Source organism: Phacochoerus africanus, chromosome 5 (genome assembly GCF_016906955.1).
Source record: "Phacochoerus africanus isolate WHEZ1 chromosome 5, ROS_Pafr_v1, whole genome shotgun sequence".
Lineage (NCBI taxonomy): Eukaryota > Metazoa > Chordata > Mammalia > Artiodactyla > Suidae > Phacochoerus > Phacochoerus africanus.
The window spans coordinates 116,683,995-116,698,617 of record NC_062548.1 but is presented as its reverse complement, the minus strand read 5'-3'; the positions used below and the strand labels follow the sequence as shown (position 1 = coordinate 116,698,617).

Here is a 14,623-nt window from a genome sequence, read left to right as displayed (position 1 = left end):
CCACGGATATTAAGAACGTTCTTGGTTCTCTTATTACACCGCGCTGATCCAGGTTCCCCTTTCTTTCCATCCGAGGCTACAGACATCCTGAGGGAGTGCAAAGGAAAACAACCTAGAACCACAGGAAAAGTAAAACAGTGGAGTGTGTAAAATCCCAATACACCAGACACCCCCACATCCGCACGTGAAACCTCAAAATGCATTTCAGGACAAAACAGAATACCGCCACCTGCTAGGATGATGAATCAGCCTGGCACCATCCAGCAAAATCAGAAATAGAAGCCAGCTAGTAGAGCTGCAATCTGCTGCTCTTCCCTTTTCCTCTGTCTCTCTGCCTCCCCCATCACGGTTCCTATGCGTGTCCCGCAGAACTAGCACCCTCTGTTGGCTGCTATAATCTATGCAAGACGTTTCCCAGGAAAACGGGGTTGTGGAGGGGCGGGTAGTCTCCGGCTCAGCCAGGGTCAGCGTGGAAAATCAGTGTTGCCAGAGCTTTCTTTGTACTTGTTGTTTGGCCACGGAACTATTTTCTTTTTCAGTCCTTTATTCCCCAGCAATATTTCTGATTTGGGATCAAGGATTTAACTGAATAGAGAAGCGTGAAATCATTCAGACAATTTCATGGTGCTATTTTCCTCTCGCACAGCAGAGATAAACAACTAAAGTCTGAATAATTAAACACACATATTAGGACAAAACTTTACAAAGTGACCACTCCCTGGACTTTCCGAGCTATCCAGCGAGGGAGCTATCCCTATGGTATAAAGACTCAGCATCAGGATATTTAAAAAATAAATGAGATAAAAGGGAAAAAAAAATACCAAAAGAATCTGCATCAGAGAGGTTAAATAAGCTGTCTGAGATTATCCAACTGGGAGGTGGCATAGCAGGGACTTGAACCTGGGGCTGACTCCACATCACTGTAAAGATCCAAATAGAAGAGCATGTTTTGTCCATATTTTAATTCATCAGGAAAAGAGAGTCACCTTACATCAGAGCCCTCACAAAACCTCATGTATTATGAGGCCTGTCTCAATTATTCTTATTTGAGAACCTTACTGTGTTTTCTATATGGGAGAAAAATGGCCCAATGAAATTAGCCTCCGGTCAATGCTAGTTTGGGAAACTCGTGGAGGTCCCCTGACCAAAGTAGTTTTTAAAAAATTACATGGGGGCAGCTCTTTAATACAGAGTTAGTAATTATTCCTGGGAGTGTGCTTTGTGATGGCAAGTGAGACTTTTTAAAACATTTCTTTTTAAGCGGTATCTTGCAGAGACGGTGGATAAGAGAATTCTTCTCTGGTAAATCGTACAGGGTCCTAATATGCCATCAAACAAGACAGATGGAGGTGAAGCTAATGTTCTTGGAAGAACTGAAGACAAAGATCCTGATGTTAAAGATCATGTAAACACTTGGACTAGGAGTTCCTGTCGTGGCGCAGTGGTTAATGAATGCGACTAGGAACCATGAGGTTGCTGGTTCGGTCCCTGCCCTTGCTCAGTGGGTTGACGATCCGGCGTTGCCGTGAGCTGTGGTGTAGGTTGCAGACGCGGCTCGGATCCCGCGTTGCTGTGGCTCTGGCGTAGGCTGGTGGCTATGGCTCCGATTAGACCCCTAGCCTGGGAATTTCCATATGCCGCAGGAGCGGCCCAAGAAATAGCAAAAAGACCAAAAAACAAAAAAACAAAAAACAAAAAAAACTTGGACTAGAACTCTTTCTTGACATGTGAGAGAATAAAACAAAACAATGTATTCACATTAACATTAAATACCTATGTGTACCTAAAATAATAAATATTATAAATAGACATTATATTACTGTAGACCTTTGGTTATGTCATCTGTATATTCAAGTTGGCCAGAAATCATTTGGGGGGAATCTTCTCATTGGGAAATAGAGGCTCGGATAACACACGAAGTGGTTTTTCCAGAGCACCGAGCTGCAGGTTTGTGTGCTGGAGCCCCAGGAACGATGAAGGTTTCACACCGGCTCCTGCATCAACAGACAGCTCCTTACAGTTTCCCAAACGCTGCTGCACTTGCCTCCCAGCCTCTCGAGTGGCGGGGCCTGTGGCTGTCCTGAGGGTCCATCCAAGGACCCCCCCCCCCTACACCAGCGACTTAGGTTCAGGTAGAGCTGTGATGAGACTTTTTTTTCCCCGCCTCCCTCAGGCAGCACTGGTTGGAGGTACCACCATGATCATCGGCCACGTCCTGCCTGACAAGGAGACCTCCCTCGTGGATGCCTATGAGAAGTGCCGGGGTCTGGCCGACCCCAAGGTCTGCTGTGACTATGCCCTCCACGTGGGGATCACCTGGTGGGCACCCAAGGTAACAGGAGTGGGGAGAACCCCGACAAAAGAACCCGTGGGAGCCAGCTGGGGGGTGATGCTTTTCCTGTGCTGTGTGATACCCCTCCCACCATCATCCTAACTCCCTCAAATGCCAAAAGAAAAAAACACTTCTGATTCTATAAGGAGAGGATGGGTGGGTGGGCCTGTCTTGCTTAAAGGGCCAGTTTTCTAACAGACACAGGGGGAGCGCCGGCTCCTTGCTCTGACCACAAAGCTCTCAGTATGTCCTGATGCTTTACACTGTATGCCACTGATACCTGAGGGGGTGCTGCTGAGTAGCCAGCTCAGTAAAGGTCAGGCCCCAAGGGTCATCTCATTTTGTGCTTGGAGTGACAGCACTGAGGTCTCAGAACAGAGGGCCCCATCCTGGCTCAGTGCAGCCAGGTGCAATGGACCGAGGCACTTCTTTCCCACTGGGACCCATCTCTTGCTCTGAGCACCCTCAAGCTGCTCCTGGGGTATAGCTGAGGTCAGCTACCACTGGGCCCTTTCCCCATTCGGCCTTTGGGTCCCTGGCTTTCCTGACCTCCTGTTGCCCAGGCCCCAGGGCCAGAGTCCAGCCCCCTTTTCCCAGATTCCCACTTCCTTGTTCTTCCTGAATACAGGTAGACAGGCATTTAGATTTTGCTTCACTTCTGGAGTTTTACTTATTACCCCAGGAAAGCAGCCTGGATATTCACTCTTTCGTCAAGTGTTTATTCATCACCTTGTGCCAGTACTTGTGTGGGTGACCTGGAGTTGTGAAAATAAACAAGCATAAAGAAATTTTACTGTGCTCTCCAGCTGTAGAGCCTATGTTCTCAGAAGGGCCAACTCCCATCTGAGATGGTAGCTAAAAGCCTGGCTGTACTTCTGCCCTCAGGTTCAAGCCTTGAGCTTGGGACTCACCCATTCTCTCCCATTATTTGCAAACTGGTGCTCACCCCATGAAGTCCTCCCTCCTGGTTCCCTGCAAAAGGTGCAGACCACACTAAATGTCAGCCATCTCTTATCTCAGATGGAGGTTTGGCCACTTCGGACACTTCTTGGGTGGGTGACCCACACCCCAGGCTTCTCTCCCTTCCCTCCTCCAGTGATGCTATGGAATAGAGGGTGCACCCAGACTCTCAGCAACATTGAGGCTAGGTCAGGCCAGCCACCCCTAAGTCCCAGAGGTTATGAGGATTTTTATGCATCTAGAATTTTTTTTATAATAATCAAATAATTTTCTTCTAATCACAAATTTTAAAAATAGAAAGGAAGCACCTAATTCAATTGCTCCAACGTACTATTGCTGTGTTAGCTTGTTTCCTTCTGGTCTTTTTTCATACCTGCTTTTTACACAGTAACTGTTTCGCTCAAGTGTGAGCATCATGGCCACCTAATGTTCTGTCAAGGAAATGAATCACAATTTATTTTCCTATTACTGAACAAATGTTTCTGCCTTTTTTTTTTCTAGTATAAATAATGTTGGGGTGAATCTCCTCATTTACATAGCTTTGGTTCATGTTTGGCTTTGTTAAACTCTATTTTCTGCAGGTCTCTGGATTTTTAGCGTTAGTGTACCTTCTCTGTGGCCATAGGTGTAAAAGTCATTAGTGCATTTAACAATAAGGTTGATTTGGAGACGAACATACAGGACAAGCCTATATAAGAAAGAAAGAAAGAAAAAGAAAGAAAGGAAGGAAGGAAGAAAGAAAGAGAAAGAAAAGGAAGGAAGGAAAGAAGAAAGAGAAAGAAAAGGAAGGAAGGAAAGAAGGGAGAGAGAGAGAGAGAAAGAGAGAAAAGAAAGAAAGAAAAAGAAAGAAAGAAAGAAAGAACGAACGAACGAAAAGAGAAAAAATGCCCAGAAGGTCAAGATAGGGTTTCTACAGTTGGGTAGCGCTGGACAGTTTTCAAAGCACTTCCGCATCTATTTGCTCACGTGATCTCAGTGTAGCCTGTAGAGTGGGCGGAGAGTGCGATATCGCGAGGTTACGGGGTGGCCATGTGGTGACTCCACCCACTGACTTTCCTCACCTCCACGCGGGCCAGTACCCGCGCGTCAGCCTCTGGACTACCTGTATTCACGTGGTATTACCTTTGTATTTTGCTCTCCAGGTGAAAGCAGAAATGGAGACCCTGGTGAGGGAGAAAGGCGTCAACTCGTTCCAGATGTTCATGACCTACAAGGACTTGTATATGCTTCGGGACAGCGAGCTGTACCAAGTGTTGCACGCTTGCAAGGATATTGGGGCGATCCCCCGAGTCCATGCTGAAAATGGGGAGCTCGTGGCAGAGGCAAGGCAGTAGGGAATGTAGGGGGAAGTGCAGTGCGCGCCAATAGAGACAGTTCTCAGGGGGGTTCTGACCACCCATACCCCATCCTACAGGGTTCAGATAAAACAAACTATGAAAGAAAGTGTGAGATGGAACATCCCAGATGACAAATCTCTGTGCAAAAGATGCAAACTTTTCTAGTGTCTGTAAAAAAACAAATCTCTTAAAAAGTCCAAAAGGGTTTCTAATTCTTGGATGATGATGCCTTCTTTCTAATATGATATGTAAACCCCATTATAGCAAAAGAATTTGGAACACCTCAAAAAAAAATTTTTTTTTTTGGCTATATCCACAACATAAGGAAGTCCCTGGGCCAGGGACCAAATCTGAGCTGCAGTTGTGACCTCTGTTGCAGCTGTTGCAATGTCAAATCCTTAACCCACCACATCGCAGCGGGAACTCCATCTAAGAAATGTTTTTAATGAGATGTGCCATACAGAATAAATGAGTCTGCGTTCCACTTTCCTGTATCTGCTTAGCGGAGCTGAGGTCTTATAGACCTTCTCACTGGTACCAAGACAGACAAGCCCCTTTGTACTCCTGGGTCTTAAGTAGGATACTTGGGGTGAGGGCTAATCTAGACATTGCTAGAAGCTAGAGATTTAACTAGATTTCCAATGAGGAAATTCTGATTTTCAGATCAATAAAGAGTGCTTGTCTTTGATGTTCCAGGCCTACTGGCTGGTGACCAAACTGTTTTTTTTGGAGGGGGGGGCATGCCCATGGCATGCAGAAGTTCCCAGGCCAGGGATCAAACCCAAGCCACAGCAGTGACAACTCTGAGTCCTTAACTGCTAGGCCACCAGGGAACTCCTGAACTGTATTTTTAAGAGGAAAGATAATTTGCAATCATTATAAAGTGGGACTCAGGGAAGCCCTGGACTTATCCTGCCTCTTTAGAAGATGAATGTTATAGAAGTGAGAAAAGTAGCAAGCCTATTGGAATGGGCTGTGTCGAGCATACTTTCCTGTCCCTCGGGTTCAGTCTTTTTTGTGTCTCTGTGATTCTCTCAATTTTCTTTCTTTTGCTATTATTCAGGGCGCTAAGGAGGCGCTAGATTTGGGTATCACGGGCCCAGAAGGAATTGAGATCAGCCGTCCAGAGGAGGTGAGGCAGACTTCCTTGTCCTTCATCCATGTCTCACCTGTAGATTCACAGAATCTTTAGGATATAAGAGACATCAGTAAATAGAAAGTGTATGGTATCGTGTTCTCCATGCGTGAAATTCCCATCTGGAAGCTTCCCAGGGAACAGCTTCCTCCAGCTGACCCGATCTGGAGCTGACCTTCCTCAGAGAAGACAACTTTGGGGAAACCAGACCCACCTCACTGGGTTCTGATTTTAAGGATTTCGGGGAAGCCATGTGAGCATATGCTAGGGGTTGCTTTGCCCAAAACTGAATCAAGAGAGAAAAGACAGACCGAAAGGAATTCCAGACTCTAAACCGGGAATCAGCATTTTGAAGATTAGATCCTTTTGAGCATCTGAGGAAAACTCTGGACCCTTCCCACCAGAAACGGGCACATGCGTGTCTGTGCTCTTCCTTTTCCTGTCCCCTCACCGAGGCGGCAACTAAAACCCTGCCCTCCTCCCGCCCTCTGGGTTTACCCTTGCACAGTTTTGCAGGGAGTCGACACAGATCCCCCAGACCTCCCTTGCTGAAGAATTCGGCTCTGGAGGACCACATAAGATAAATAATGCATTCTTGCCCTGTGGCTCGTTCGGATGTCCCCCGCCACTGGTCAGGGGAAGCTGTTTTCCATTTCTTCAAAGCCCTAAATGCAAAGTGCTGCTCGGATGTCCATAAGGGATTGATGGGGAGGCCTTGAGGGATGAGGAGCTGGAGACAGGATGTGATGGTTCTGCCATCACACAGGAACCAAATTAGCATATCGTGGGTCAGCCTCGGGGACAGTGGGGCAGGGGCAGGGGGAACCCCCTCACTCTGCCCTGGGTGGGTCCCTGTCTGTGAGAGCCCTTGAATGTCACTCCTGTTTGGGCAGCTCAGAGTTGGTAGAGAAAGATACACCAGACGCAACAAAGGCCATGCGTTGAGAGTGCCTGGGAGAATGGAGGTGGGCAGGGAATGGGCACAGGCCGGGACTCCCTGGAGTTACATGAGGGGCAGCGCGAGGCGCTGACTGTAGTGGTAGCCGTAGCAAGAATTATCACCATCATCATATGTCGATTCAAGGGGAGCAGCATCCAGGGAGACTGCTCCCCAGGGAGATTTGGCACTGTCTAGAGATGTGTTGGGTTATCCTAGCTTAAGAGGAGAATGTTACTGGCATCCAGTTGGCAGGGTGGGGGGATGCTGCTCAGGAGCCTACAGCGCCCAGACAGGCCCCAAGCAAAGAATTATCTCACCCAAAATATCAGCAGTGGTGCAGTTCAGAAATCCTGACCAAGGCTGATTTCCAGGTTGAAATCAGTCAGTATTGTTCCCTGGCTACAGTTCTGAGATGGCTGTGCAGAGAATGCCCCAGAAACCAGGGAGAGATATGACTCCAGGTTTTCATTGGCCCTTGTTCTGTTGCCTTTTTTCTCCTTTTTTTTTTTTTTTTTTTTTTTGGTGGGAGGTGGGGGTGGGTGTCCATGTCTATGGCTTTTGGAAGTTCCTGGGCCAGGGATCGAACCCTCGCACAGCAGCAGCAATGCCGGGTCCTTAACCCACTGCCCCACAAGGGCTCTTCCCTTGTTGCCCTTTAATGAAGCCCTGAGTAACATCCGGCAAAGATGTGCCTAGAACACGAAGTCCCAGGCTTCTCTCAATGTGAGAGCCAGCCCCTGTGGGGGCAGTTGGCGCCTCTCGCTCTGTGTCAGACATCCCAGTGCTTCCATGAGGTGGAGTGCCAGGCAGAAGAAAGCTAGCTTGGGGAGATGCTAAAGGCTTTTTCCTTCCTGTTCCTTCTTTCTAACAGCTGGAAGCAGAGGCCACTCACCGGGTTATCACCATTGCAAACAGGGTAAGTTGACCCCAGCTCACCCTAAGCCCATGCTCAACTCTGGGATTAGCAACCAGCCTGTCCAGTGGAGTCCCATTCTTCCCTGGTTGCCAGCACCATGCCTGGCTCACAGGACCCCAAATGACCATTGTTGGCGAAATACACGTTGTTATTCCCACAGACCTGGCAGGAGTCCTCCTTGCCACCGGCTCTCTGTTCCACCCCACTGTTCTTGCTGAGACCTGGTTCATTGCTCAAGGAAAAATGGCCCCCCCCGGGGGGGGGGGGCAGGGCGAGGTGGGGACCACAGAGCCTCACGGCAACTGGAATCTGATCCTTATAAAGGAATAGAGAGACGTTTCCATAGAGAACCATGATTCAGACCTCTGCCCCTGGGGCCATTCATAATTTTTCCCTGGTACGGTTCAGTGTAAGGGGGCGCTGATGCAGGGTAGGGTGGGAACAAGCTAGCGATGTAGGGCCTGGACCAAAGAGAAGCTCGTATGCAAGACACTCTGACACACTATTTTATTATCTGAAAAATGGAATGATATTATCACCCACTCCTCACAGGATAGTTGTAAGCATCAAAGGAGTCATAGGGACTTCCTGTGTGTCACAACACAACCACTCAGCGTTGCTTCTGCAGTGGCTGTGGCTCGACCCCTCGCTCGGGAACTTCCATATGCCGCAGGTGCAGCCACTTGTTTTGAACCATAGCTAAAATTATGAACTGTTGGAAGAAATCATAGTAAATCTTTGTAATCTTGGTCTAGGCAAAGCCTTCTTGGACACAAAAGCACAAATAAAAATGCAAAAATGAGTTAAAAAAAAAAAACAACAAAGGAGTCATGGAAGGAAAATCTCTTTATAAATAGCAGAACACCCTGCCAAGGTCATTTCTCCTCCTAAACCATCACTAAAGAGTTTGACTTAGATAATCTGAAGTGCCTTCTCCAGAACACTAACCAGTTTTCTGAGTGCGGTCTCTGGACCAGCTGCATCAGCATCATTTGTTAGAAACAGGAGCTCAGAATTGCAAATGCCCAGGCTTGTGCAGACCCACTGAATCAGAAACTGGGGCTGATGCCCAGCAATCTGTTTTCACAAGCCTGCTGATGAGGCTAGGGCGCTAACACTTCAGAACTTCTCTTCTGGAAAGACCTGAGCTACCCTGAAGGCCATGGGCAGAAGGTGTGGTGTTCGCAACAGCGAGGGAACACAGAGATTGGAGATCTAGCGGCCTCAGGATCAGTCGGGAAACCTGTGGCAAGCACATCAAATGTCAGGCCAGTCCCTAAATTCTCTCTCCTCCTGACTTGATAGCAGAGACGGCGTCAGAATAACACGTGGGTAAACAGCTTCCCATTAGCCCTTGGGAGGCCTCAGAGCTGGATAAGGATGTTGTTTTACTGTCATAACAGCAGCTCTGTTATCAATTACTTCCTAATGGAAACTTACTCCAGAATAAGGAAAAATCTGAACAACACAAGAGCCACTCATTTTCTTGGCTCAAACAAAGGCCCAGAGAAGTGAAGCCAAGGACCACGGTGGCACAGCCTGGTAGGGGAAGAGGTAATCAGTATTACTATCTGGAGTTCCCATCGTGGCTCAGCGGATAGCGAACCCGACTAGCACTCATGCGGGCATGGGTTCAACGCCTGGCCTTGCTCAGTGGGTTAAGGACCCAGCATTGCCCTGAGCTGTGGTGTAGGTCGCAGACGCAGCTCGGATCCCACATTGCTGTGGCTGTGGTGTAGGCCGGCAGCTGCAATCCCAATTCAACCCCTAGCCTGGGAATCTCCATATGCTGCGGGTGGGGCCCTAAAAAGACAAAAAAAAAAAAAGAAAATGTGAGCTTCAGCCCTTGACATCTTGCCCCGATGTCTCCTGCTGGGCCCTGGTGCCGGGCGCTGCCTGTCCCCTCCTGGTTTTGTGGGGTTCCCCAGCCTGCAGCTGCCAGCCCTGCCTTCCCATCCAAAGACCGTCACCCCGAGGGTGGGGGCTGAGCGATACAGGTGGAGGCCCTGGGGCCAGGATTGAGTTGGTCCGGTGACTTTGGTGCTTGTTAGGTTTAAGGGGTTGACATGCTCTCCTTCCATGTGCTTCCTGTGTTTAGACTCACTGTCCCATCTACCTGGTCAACGTATCCAGCATCTCGGCCGGCGACGTCATTGCAGCTGCTAAGATGCAAGGTGGGTCGGTGGGCTGGGCTGGGCTGGGCTGTGCGGTGGGGTTGGAGCCAGATGGGGCCCGGCAGCTCCGTGCACTTTCCGGCCCAGCTCCTGGGCCAGGCTCCGAGCCTGCCCTTCTCTTTTCTCTCCTCCTCTCTTCCTCAGAGGCACCCTGCACTAGCCGAGGTTCAGTCCGTTAGAACCAGTGTTTTCCTTTGTACATTTGCATGCATAACGGCTTTACAGAAGTGTCTGTCGCATCTCCTGGGTCTGGTAAAATTTTTGAAGTTTTCAATCAGCTCTTTAATTGGTATCTTTTTCGGTCTCTTGGGTTTTACTAGTGGTTGCCTTGGTAACCAACACACAATCCTGGATCGGTTCCAACGGGCTTTTCAGGGGAGGCCTGGGAAGTCCTTGGAGAAATGGCAGTCTGTGGGCCCATCATCCCTCAGAGCCACCTGGAACCCTGTGTACCAGCCTCAGGGCACCCGTGTGTCTCCTCTTGCTGAGCACCTGCCAACACCCGAAGACTTCATACGTGCTAGTGCTCCCAGCCCAGCACGGGGTGCCAGTGAGGTCATGATGACAGGAGAAACAGGTCATGGTCACAAACCTGGGGCTATAAACCAGGAGCAAGGGCTTCCAGCCTTCCCACGCTGCGGCCCTCTAGAGCCCGCCTCCCCCCACCCCCCGAAGCGGGACCCCTTTGCGTGTCTCACCTGTACTATTGTCCCAGCCTCCCACTTCTGATATTCTCCCGAAGCTGCTGCCTGCACCCACCTGCTCAGAAAACAGCACTCACAGCCCCCCACCCTCCCGTCAGCACCCTGCAGCGCCCATGCTGCAGCCAGAACATGCTCCCCCACGCACATCATGCCTCGGCGCCCTCACCCTCCTGTTTTGCTCAGAGGCAGCCCGGGGACAGGGAGCACTCTGGCCTTGAACCCCGCTGCGTTCGCAATCGGGGCCAAGTATGCTGGAGCAAGGCCCTTCCTCGCCGCCTTAGGCTCCTTCACCTGTGCCGTGACGGGCTCAGACCCGCGATCTCGGAGGTTCCCTGGCTTCCTGGTGATGGACTGACCCCTCCTCCTGCAGGGAAGGTTGTGCTGGCCGAGACCACCACTGCTCACGCCACGCTGACCGGCTTGCACTACTACCACCAGGACTGGTCCCACGCGGCCGCCTACGTCACGGTGCCTCCGCTGAGACTGGACACCAACACCTCCACCTACCTCATGAGTCTGCTGGCCAAGTAAGCTGTCTCCGCAGCGTTCTCTCGTAATGCGTGCCTCCCTGGGAGGGTGTGGAGGTTTCAGTGACGTCGCAGAGGCCCCACATCTGACCGAAGTTTGCTTTCGTTGTGCGGAGAGGACAATGGTGCTTTGGTTTTCTTCTCCAACGCCCGTCAGGGAGTTGCCATCCCCTGGGGCTCCTGTGACCCCTCGATGTGGGGCGAGAGCTTCTGAGATGACGAGTAAAGAGCGCGTGTAAACCTGTGAACGGTGGCTCCTCGGAATTGCGAGGGACAGTGGTGTCATACATGCAAGACCTCGGGGGGCTGTAGGATGTGGTCTCTGGAGTATCCCAGGATATCGTGGAGCTTTCTCTCAGGGCTTCTTTCTTCTCCTCTCCCTCTTCTCCTTGTTTCCCTTGTGGTCTTCTCTCTTTGTGCATCTCTCCTTCCTTCTGGATGTTTCTCCCTCTTTTCTTTCCTCTTCCCCCTGTTCTTCTGTACCTTCTCCCTCTTTTCCCCTTTCCCTCTGCCTCCAGACCTCCGTTTCCCCAGCTCCTCTTTTTCTTTTCTTTTTCCTTTTTATTTTTTGTCTTTTTAGGGCCACATCCATGGCATGTGGAGGTTCCCAGGCTAGGGGTTGAATCAGAGCTGCAGCTGCCAGCCTGCACCACAGCCACAGCAACGCAGGATCCAAGCCACATCTTCAACCTTCGCCACGGCTCACGGCGACGCTGGATCCTTAACCCCCTGAACGAGGCCAGTTGAACCTTCGTCCTCATGGATGCTAGTCTGGTTCGTTAACCACTGAGCCACGACAGGAACTCCTCCAGCTCCTCTTTTTCTAATACTGCATTTCTGCATTCAATCAGAATCAAAAAAAAAAAAAAAGAGCTGTCTGAATTCGGTGGGACACAAACATGAAAAGATTTTGTTTTGCCCTAATAACTGCTTGCAAATTCTTTCTTTCCTCTAGTGACATGTAGGTAACGGGAAAGGCCATTGCTTTGTCTTCTCTTTGGTTATTAAAGTCCAATCCAGTTTCAAAGTCCAGTATCCTCCCCTCCCACCCCCAGCTCAGGAAGTCAGTGGGGGTCAGATTAAGGAAGTGGGGGGTTCTGCTCCACACCCAAGCACGAGCTGGACTCCTGCTCTCATTGTTGCTGCTTCTCTGGTTGAACGTGACTGGCTTCGGGGGGGTCCTCCTTGTGCGGGACATGTGCCCAGATACGGGCTCTACTGAGCCACCTTCATGCGGCCCCCTGACATGGGAGATGGAGTCCAGCTTGATCTCTTCTAGCGGCACTTTCCCAGCTCGCAGAACTAGCAAGTCCCTTAAGCCTGGCCACCTTCTACAGCATCTGGGGCTCAGAGGAAGCTCTGCCTCATCACCGCCACGCACCTCCCCCCCCCCCCCGCCGGCTTCCCTTCCCCAGGGGCTCCCCCAGGCCCACCCATCCCCCACCCAGGCAGGTGCCCACTGTCACCTCCATTCTCCGCAGGTGAACCTGTTGAAATGTCCCCTCCTTGACTTTGGGGTAGAGAGGGCACAGGGTAAGGAAGCACCACTCCACCCATGAAAAGAGGGAGAAGGGAAAGACCACAAGACTCTTCATTCCGCCACCGCCTCGGCCACCCGCCCCGCCTTCTGCTTGTACGGAACTGGGGGTGGGGATACGCCTCAGTTCAGGTGATGGTGGGGGTGCTGAGGGAGATAACCAGTCCCAGCGGAGGTGGCTGTCACTAGATAATGGGGTGTTTATCTGTGTCCTTTTGGTTTCAGTCCTGGTAGGCTAACAACTGGCAAATTTCCACTCGACATCCTGCTATGTTAACAACGTAAAGAGCAGTGTGCGACTTTGCAAGTATGACAGGAGTGCAAGCCGTAGGGTCCTGGGGTGAAGGTGGTACCTGGAGGGACAGGATGTGTCATGGCACTGCGCCAGTAATTCTAGCCTGTCCCATAGCTTTGCTGTGACTCTGAGCAGGTGCAGCTCTGACAGATTTAACCAAACTGAGAGAGTAAGAAAGGGAGAAAGGCTCTTACTTTTTTTTTTTAGGGCCACACCTGCAGCATATGGAGGTTCCCAGGCTAGGGGTCGAATCAGAGCTGTAGCTGCCAGCCTTTGCCACAGCCACAGCAACACAGGATCTGAGCCGCATCTGCAGCCTACACCACAGCTCACAGCAATGTCAGATCCTTAACCCACTGAGCGAGGCCAGAGACCAAACCTGCATCCTCATGGATCCTAGTCAGGCTCATTACTGCTGAACCATAATAGGATCAGCTCTTACTTTTAAAAATGCTTATTGTTGAGAAAAGCCAGCCTCTTTTTCATCATTATCAACACAACGAACATAAACAAGTCTCAAGAACCCACTATAATAATTTGGGCTCAGGAGTTACCACTGTGGCACAACAGGGTTGGCAGCATCTCTGCAGCGCCAGAACACAGGTTCAATCCCCAGCCTGGCACAGTGGGTTAAAGGATCTGGTGTTGTTGCAGGTTGCAACTGCAGCTAACTCCATATGCCAAGGGAAAGCCAAAAGAGGAGAAAAAAAACGGGGCTCAGTTCCAAGGTCAAAGAATATGTTGAAATACCTCTGCTCACTAAAAGCAAATGTACTGAAAGAACAGAGGTAGCGAGTCCTTCAGCCCACCCGAACCAAACAGTGCCCAACCCCCCCCCCAATTTAAATAGACAGGGGGAGAAAAGCTTTATTAATTGAATAATGTAAGTTTTTATATCTACCCTATTTTGTCAAATCTATTTAAATTATTTAGCTGAATTCTATACCTTTAAATAGAATTATAATTTCATGGGAACTATTATGAGAAGAGTCTGAATCTCTTTTTTTTAAACAGTGCATGTTGTAAATGTGTGCAATTTTATACCATTTGGAGCATGATTTTAACATTTTTAGGGATTTATGATTACCGTAATTTTGCTTTTATAACATTGTTGGTGATAATTGACATGCAAAATACTTCATAGAAAATCCAGACACCAATTACCATATTTCTATAGGAAAATAGGAGCTGCTTCATAATGATCTACTTTAGGGTATGACTTCCTCGTATATATCAGGATAAAAAGTACAATCTAGAGGTGTAGGGATGTGTCCTTATTTAAAATCTGACTTCTCGGAGTTCCTGTCATGGCTCAGTGGTTAGCGAATCTGATTAGGAACCATGAGGTTTCAGGTTTGATCCCTGGCCTTGCTTAGTGGGTTAAGGATCCAGCGTTGCCGTGAGCTGTGGTGCAGGTTGCAGACGCGGCTCGGATCCCGCGTTGCTGTGGCTCTGGCGTAGGCTGGCAGCTACAGCTCCGATTGGACCCCTAGCCTGAGAACCTCCATATGCCACGGGTGCGGTCCAAGGAAAGACAAAAACACACACAAAAATATTTTTTAAATAAAAAATAAATAAAATCTGGCTTCTCAGTGGGACCAGAAATTTCCTCATTTGAATATATATATTTTCAAAGTACTTAACACAAGCCAGTGATGTTTTAAACTTTTAAGAGTAGGGATGGACGTGTCATATCTCCTAGATTCAGGGCAGCATCAGGGGACCCCAAAAGTCCTTCTGGAATGTGTCCACCCTCATTCACTCCT

At 49.5% G+C, this 14,623-nt stretch overlaps 1 protein-coding gene across 1 annotated transcript in view; it reads left to right on the top strand.

Moving 5' to 3' along the window:
* Positions 1 to 2,182: 2,182 nt before the first annotated feature.
* DPYSL5 (dihydropyrimidinase like 5) overlaps positions 2,183 to 14,623 on the top strand; it is a 29,085-nt gene continuing 16,644 nt past the window's right edge. The window contains exons 1-6 of the mRNA XM_047779234.1: positions 2,183 to 2,332; positions 4,435 to 4,614; positions 5,693 to 5,761; positions 7,576 to 7,620; positions 9,719 to 9,794; positions 10,869 to 11,025. Coding sequence (XP_047635190.1) covers positions 2,198 to 2,332; positions 4,435 to 4,614; positions 5,693 to 5,761; positions 7,576 to 7,620; positions 9,719 to 9,794; positions 10,869 to 11,025 — 662 coding nt within the window. The 5' untranslated portion in view covers positions 2,183 to 2,197. The remainder of the gene's footprint in view (positions 2,333 to 4,434; positions 4,615 to 5,692; positions 5,762 to 7,575; positions 7,621 to 9,718; positions 9,795 to 10,868; positions 11,026 to 14,623) is intronic.